Source organism: Nicotiana tabacum, chromosome 6, assembly GCF_000715075.1.
Source record: "Nicotiana tabacum cultivar K326 chromosome 6, ASM71507v2, whole genome shotgun sequence".
NCBI lineage: Eukaryota > Viridiplantae > Streptophyta > Magnoliopsida > Solanales > Solanaceae > Nicotiana > Nicotiana tabacum.
In genome coordinates, this window is record NC_134085.1 from 114,473,061 (window position 1) to 114,481,250 (window position 8,190).

Below are 8,190 nucleotides of genomic sequence, written 5' to 3' on the forward strand. Positions count from 1 at the left end.
AGTGGCCAATTTCTTCTTCGCGATCGTATTTCTCCTTCCGCGATCGCGATATACAAAAACTTGGGAAGACAGAATATATTCCAAAATCGAGGGTTTCACCATTTTCAACACATTTTTACTTCTAGAGCTCGGTTCTTGGCGATTTTTAGTGGGTTTTTCACGAAATTCGATTGGGTAAGTGTTATTCAACTATAATTAAATATATTCCATGAATTTGTCTTTGTTTTTATCATTTAAATTGTGTTTTGGGTTGGGGAAGGAGTTGGTTTTGAAAAAAGATTCTAAAAGGAAAAATCGTGATTTGAGGGACCAAATAGTATCGGAATTTGATAAATTTTGTATTGTTGAACTCGTATAGGAATGGGTATTCAGTTTTTATAAAATTTGTTGGGTTCCGAGGTGCGGGTCCGGGGGTCGACTTTTGGACCGATTTTTAGAATTTGATCAAGATTGAGACTTTATGATCTGGAATAGTCTCTTATGTATTTTATTTGTGCTTTGAAGTTAATTTGGTTAGATTTGAGTCGTCCAGAGGTCTTTTCACCCGAGAAGTGCATCTTAGAGTGTCGGTTTGTCGTCTTTGAGGTAAGTATCTTGCCTAACCTTATGTGGGGGACTTCTCCTCACGATTTGAGTCTGCTATGTTGATTGTAGTTCGTGTACGCGAGATGACGAGTGCGTGCTCGGACTTATTTGTGAAAAAAATGGCCTTTTAGTGTTCTTAGGTCCTTATATTCACTGTATATGAATGTGTACTTGATATGTTTGAGTTTCCACTTACTAGTTTCACCTATATATGCTTTAATTGGAATTAATTGCTTATGATTCATTCTTATTGCCTACCTGACTCTTATTTGGCTTAACTGAAGATTTTTACCTCTTCTATTGTCATGCTATCTTTCATAACTGCTCGTCTTTATTGGAAATCATTATTATCTCCCATATAATTATTTAGTCTTAATTGAGGTTATAATTATCTTCCCGCTGCTCATCCCTAATTGAAATTGTTGTATATTCTTCATAAATTGACAAATATTAAAAGAAGTTTAGATATCCTATATTCAGTTGACATAAAAACGGAAAAAAATAATAGAGAAAAGAAGAGAAAAGGAATAGTAATTTCGTCATCATTTTCCGGTCATAACTCCGGCATCCGGTGGTGGAACTAATCAAACTTGGTCTCAAAAGATACATAAATTCCTTACGAATATTACCCAATTGGTTTCAACTTTAGATCTATAGTCAACTTTTGTAGATCTTAATTTCATTTTCACGAGTACTGTAGCAGACAGTGTTCTTCATTCAATTTCAGCCATTCAGCTAATTCCAGCGCTACTTTTCAGCACAACAACTTGTTTTGATAACGTGAAAGTGCTTCTAAGATTAGTTTGAATTCTAAGCTTCATTTTAAATCGAAATTACTGTTTATTACAGTTTGGACTGTGAAATTGGATTTACAGCCATAAGCAGTAAGTAGCGTGAAGCTAATTCGAATTACAGTAGCATCGTTTTCTTGCAAAGCTGCTGCACCTTTGTCATGTTGTTAAAGTGCTAAAGAATTACATCTGCAATGAACACACAGGAAGGTGGCCAGCCACCTTTTGTGGCTGCGCTGCCTACCCAACCTCCTCCTAACAGTGCACAAATATTAGGGAACACAAATAACAACAAACAACCGATGGATTACTCCAAAATTCTGAAACCTTGCACTTTAAATGCTGCAATGCATGAGCAACAGGAAGTTGAGATAATTCCCATTCGTCCACCTACAATATTGAATGGAGAGCATGTTATTCAGTTCACAAAAGCATAAGTAGAGAGGATGGATATCATCGAAGGTTTACAATATGCAATAGTTGGTAAATGTTCTTATGGCAACCCAGAAATTCAACAACTGCGTAAGTTAATACCAATTCAATACGGAATTAAAGGTGAGTGTAACATTGGATTTCTAAGGGATAGGCACATTTTGATTAGAATGACGTTAAGTCAGGACTATCTTCATTTCTCATCAAAAACTCATTACATAAAGGACATGGATGGCTATCAATATCAGCTTAGGCCATTGATTTACGACTCAAAGTTTAGAGCAGATGAAGAAACACCCAAGGCAATGGCTTGGATTTCATTCCCAGGTCTATTGCCAACCGTTTTTGTGAAGGAATGTCTATTTTCTCTAGCTACAGCAGTAGGTAAACCTATGCATCTAGATATGGCAACAATTAATAAAACTAGACCTAGTTGTGCTAGGGTGAAGGTATTAGTTGATCTACTTGCAGATTTTCCTAAAAAGGTGAGGATGGACATATTCAATGAAGCTAATGGAACGACAAGAACTGAATGGGTAAGAATTCAATATGACATGATGCCTAAATATTGCAGACATTGTAAATTTCAAGGGCATGATCAATTTGAATGTTGGAGGATACACCCTGGACTATATGTGGAGAAGGAGAATGCTAACCAAGCACATACAGCTAAGAAGCAAGACATAGGGAACTCACAGCCTATAATGATTTTATCTAGTGGAAAGGTCGTGGGTAATGTGAATGTTACAGCAAAAGAACAATGGAAGGAAGTGAAGGACAACAAAGTTAGAAATGTAGAAAATCAAAATACTAGTCTCAATAATAATGGAATGGAGATGGCACCAACTAAGCAGCTTGAAAAGAATAAGAACAAGGAGGGTACAAGCACTATAGATAGACAAGCAGAAGCACAAAGCAATAGTGGTAAGGAATTGGTGGTAGTAGACAATGAAGATAATGATCATGTTCAAGTAGCTAACAAGTTTGCAATATTACAAGGGATGGATGAAGAGGAAGAACCTGTTAATCAATTGGCAATGGTGGCAGCTAATGCAGCAACAAACAGTCCAGCAGTTCATAACCAAGCATCTACAAAGCAAAAACCAAAACATATGGTCAATAATGAGGGAAAGCTAAATCCAGCAGCACAAGCTTTTCATCTTAACTCATCGGGTATTGGTTCGACTAATGGTCTAGTCAATGGAAAGGAGGCATCAAAAACAAAAAACGATACTGCACAATGGGTAGAAAGAAGTTTCAAGGATAAAACAGGAGATGGATAGTGAAGATCAATACATCATGTCGAGAAAACCCATCACAAGATACATTGGTGAACAAGGAACTTAATAAAACTCCAAATTCTCAAGCAGAAGGGTCAAAATCGTCTACATTTAAAGAAAGAGTGCAAGGCTGTGGTGGCAGGCTATGGGATGCCCAAAGGGAATACGATTCAGACGAGAACGAAGTACCACTAGGATCACAAGCTGATGAGGAACCAAATAAGAAGGACAAAGAAGAAGATGAGCAAAGTGTAAATGAGCAAAGTGTAAATGGAGAGCTCCATGCCAATGAAAACAATACAACTGGTAAGTTTTTAATAATGAGAGGATTAGAAATTGTTGAGCACAACAATAATTATCAGATAGCAGAAGTAACAGAAATTAGAAACTATGAAGGAAGAGGCCGAGAGGTAAATGATCCTGGAGGAACAGAAGACGATAAACTTCAGAAATCACAAGAAGACCCACAAGGACACAACCCAACAGAGAAGGAGAAACAGCCAAAACAAAAAACAAAAATAGTAAATGTTACTATTACATTGGAGAAAAAGCAGTTGCAGCTGTTAAAACGAGGAGAAGAGAAGGCCTTGGTCCCTAAAAAAATGCATTTGGAGCTACATCAGGAGGGAAGGAAGACAATGAAGAAAGAGAAGAACCTGGTAGATTAGGATACGACATGGATGACGAATCGACTACCCAACACCTTATGAATGATACAAGGCAAGGTGACTTATCACCTACGCAAGTGGAAAAGGCAAAATCAGCAGCAAAAGGTAAGAAGACGCAACAAAAAGATAATTTTGCAGCACCAAAAGCTGGGTGCACACAAGGAGAACGCTAACTAAATCCAACAATCATTGATGAATGCTATCATTTGGAATATAAGGTTAGTTAACAAACAGCAGGCCTTTGAAAGGTTGACAAAAAGGAACAGACAAAATCACTATGAATTTGTAGGATTAATGGAGCTAAAGCAACAAGCAAAAAAACTGGAAAGGTACAGAAACAAGATAGAACTTGCACAGGCAATTTCAAATGTTTCCAACAAGATCTGGGCTTTCATAGATGAGGTATTTGAGGTAAATGTTATGTACAATATGGTGCAACAATTAACACTACAATTGTTTCATACTGAATCGCATGTGGAGTTTGTCCTAACATTGATATATGCTAAATGTGATGCAATTGAGAGGATAGAATTATGGGATTCATTATATGCAATGGCAAGGGATATGGATGCACCATGGCTTGTAGGAGGTGATTTCAATGTAATATGGGATGAAGAAGAGAAGTTTGGTGGGCTACCTGTGTCATTGAATGAAATTGATGATTTTCGACAATGCATCAACATTTGCAATCTCTTCGACCTTGGATTTAAAGGAAGCATATTTACATGGTGGAATGGGAAAGCAGAGGAAGACTGTATATTCAAAAGGCTAGACAGATGTTTGGCCAATGTTGAGTTCCAACAAATATTTCCAGGAATAGAGGTGCAACATTTGTCAAAGACTGGTTCTGATCATAGTCCAATGTATCTGAAGTGTGATATTGAGACTCCACAAATAAAAAAGCCTTTTAAGTTCTTGAATTTTTGGGTAGAACATGCGACTTTTAAAGATGTAGTGAAAGAGAATTGGACAGCTGATTTCAGTGCAAATCCTTATATTCTTTTTAATCACAAGTTAAAAAAATTAAAGAAGACCCTTTCATTGTGGAGTAAGGCTACATTTGGAGATATTTTCCAAAAGATATCAAGCATGGAGGAGGTAGTGATGGTTCATGAAGCAGAATTTGAAGCAAATTCTACAGGGATGAATAGGGAAAGGCTACAAAAGGTTCAGGCAGAATTGATCAAATGTCTTGCACTAGAGGAGAAAAATTGGCAACAAAAGGCAGGCATGACTTGGTTCAAGGAAGGGGATAGGAATACTAAGTTTTTCCACGCACAAGTGAGAGGTAGGAGAAAGAGACTTCAGCTTAACAGAATTCAAAATAGTGGAGGAACCTGGATTGAAGAAGAACAAGAAATTGCAGAAGAGGCTATCAAATACTACCAGGAACAGTTCACAGAAGTAGCTACTCCTTCATCATTTGATATCTTAGAGCATGTTCCTAATCTGATTAACACTGAGCAGAATACATAATTGATTAAGCAACCAACAAAAGAGGAGGTTAAAGTGATAGTACTTGGACTTAATGGTGATAGTGTTGGCGGGCCAGATGGTATGACAGGAAAATTCTATCATTCTTGTTGGGACATAATAGGGGATGACCTGTACGACATGGTGAGGGCTTTTTTCAATGGTCATGAGCTACCCAAGTGTGTAACACGCACCAACCTAGTTCTGCTACCAAAGAAAAAAGAAGTTACCACATTTTCTGATTTAAGACCAATAAGCCTCAGTAATTTTTCTAATAAGGTTATATCGAGGGTGGTACATGAAAGGCTAGTGAAATTTCTCCCAAGTCTGATATCAGAGGAACAAGCAGGTTTTGTTAAGGGCAGGAATATAGTAGAAAACATCTCTAACTCAGGAGATAGTGACTGACATTAGGCTTAGAACTAAGGCCGGACCTAATGTCATCCTGAAGCTAGATATGACCAAAGCTTATGATAGATTATCTTGGCTATTCCTAACCAAGGTACTGAGAAAGATGGGATTCACAGAAAGGTTGATAGGGATTGTCTTTGGATTAGTTTCAAACAATTGGTATTCTATTCTAATCAATGGTCAAGCTCATGGGTTCTTTAAGTCCTCAAGGGGAGTAAAACAAGGTGATCCTGTATCTCCAATTTTGTTTATATTGGCAGTAGAAGCATTATCTAGGGGTCTCAATGCACTTCATACTAATCTGTATTTTTGTGAATTTGGGATGCCAAAGTGGAGTCCAAAGATCAATCATTTGGCGTATGCAGATGACATGATTATTTTCTCATCCTCAGATGAAACATCTCTGATGCTGATTATGCAAGTGCTGAAGGCATATGAAGCTGCATCGGGGCAGCTTGTTAACAAGACCAAATCAGCTATGTACTTGCATCATTTAACAGACATGGAAGTGGTCAGCAAGGTAGAAAGGATCACAGGCGTTCATAGGAATGATTTCCCTATTATATATCTAGGTTGTCCTATATTTTATGCAAGGAGAAAGCTGGAATACTATCAGCCCCTAATTACTAAGGTAATGGACAAACTGCAATCATGGCAGGGCAAGTTATTATCAGTAGGGGGCAGGGCAGTTCTCATATCCCATGTACTGCAACGCATGCCTATGCATCTACTATCAGTGGTAAACCCTCCAAAGTATGTGATAAATAGGTCGTACAAATTGTTTGCTCAGTTTTTTTAGAGAAGCACTGTAAGAGGAACTAGTAGTTATTGGGCTTCATGGAATACCTTATGCATGCCAGTTGAGGAAGGAGGAATAGGTTTCAGGTCACTGCATGATATAGCAAAGGCATTATTCAGCAAGTTGTGGTGGAATTTCAGAACAAAACCAAGCCTATGGAGTTCTTTCGTATGTCAGAAAACTGTAAAAAATTAAATTCTGTTCCATGGAAAAGGGGGTCTCACATTTGGAGAAAAATGTTGGAATGCAGAGATCTGATTTCACATCAAATCCTTTGGCAAACAAAAAGGGGATCCTCACTATTTTGGTATGAAAACTGGACAGGTCTTGGGGCACTATATTTTTTAGTTCCTCAGAACTTTGGCATTGATGAAAATGTACATAACATACATGATGTTACCTTAGATGGTGAGTGGGATGTGGAAAGGCTATTTGAAATGCTTCCGGAAGACTTAGCAGTACACATTCTGGAGAAAATCAAACCACCTTCACCTCAGCAGGTTCTTGACATGCCTTGTTGGATGCTGGAAACAAGAGGATATTTCAGTGTTAAGTCAGCGTGGGAGTATACGAGAAGAAGAGACGAACCAAAAACAACTTATAGGATGATTTGGGTAAAGGGACTGCCTTTTAAAATAGTATTTTTCATGTGGAAAGTGTGGAAAGCAAAGCTACCTTTAGATGATTTCTTGAAAAGGGTAGGCTACTGCATGCCATCAAAATGTTGGTGTTGTGTACAGCCTGACGAGGAATCTCTTCAGCACTTGTTTTTTAGATCAGAAACTGCAAAGACAACTTGGAAGTATTTTCTATCGAGGGCAGGAATAGCTGTGGAGGGACTTACATTGCACCAAGCAATCACAAAATGTTGGACTGCAAATGTGTGCTTAAGGCTCAAACCAATAATGCAAGCACTCCCCTCATGCGTAGTCTGGGAACTTTGGAAAAGAAGAAATAGTATGAAGTATGGTGATGCTGTGACAACCAGCAGGGTGATTTTCAAGTTTCATCAAATCTCCAGGCATTGGTGAAAGTGAGAAAGCCTGGGATGGACACGGTACCTCACAAATGGCAAGATCTATTAACTATGATGGAAAATTTCACTCCTAAACTTAAGGTTACAAAAGTCATGTGGGAATTTCCAAGTGCAGGATGGCTAAAAGTTAATACGGATGGTGCATCGAGAGGAAATCCAGGCAGGAGCGCAATAGGTTTCTGTATAAGAAATGAAAATGGTGACATAGTCAAGTCAGTAGGGAAAGAGATTGAGGAGACAACAAACACAGTAGCTAAAGTGAAGGCCATGGTAGAAGCACTAAAGTTCTGCAGATTTCAACAATACTCTCATGTATGGCTTCAAACTGACTCAATGTTATTAAAAAAGATAATGGATGGGATCTGAAAACCACCATGGATCATATCTGACCAGGTAGAGGAAATGATGCAACTAATGAATGAGCTACACAGTTACTCATATTCATAGGTAGGGCAACAAGCTGGCAGATCACTTGGATAATTATGCTTTAGATCATGGAGAAATAGAATGCAAACAATTCTGTCATCTAGATGCACAGGGAAGGAGGTTGGTTAATGAAGATAAGCTGAAATGTCCAAGTTTAAGGGTGAAGGTGGACATGAGATAAGAATCAAAGAGAAAAGGAAGAGCAGGAGGCATGTCAACTTAATCGACCAATATATTCAAATCCTAAGGGAGGAGGATATAATGGTTGGTATTTCTAACTATCTTCTCT

At 38.1% G+C, this 8,190-nt stretch overlaps 1 protein-coding gene across 1 annotated transcript; it reads left to right on the forward strand.

Annotated features, from left to right (window-relative positions):
- Positions 1-3,764: 3,764 nt before the first annotated feature.
- Positions 3,765-5,232, forward strand: LOC107805747 (uncharacterized). The gene is made up of 2 exons (XM_016629819.2): positions 3,765-3,861; positions 3,980-5,232. Exons 1-2 carry the CDS (start codon positions 3,765-3,767, stop codon positions 5,230-5,232), a joined length of 1,350 nt encoding a protein of 449 aa, XP_016485305.2.
- The last annotated feature ends 2,958 nt before the right edge of the window (positions 5,233-8,190 follow it).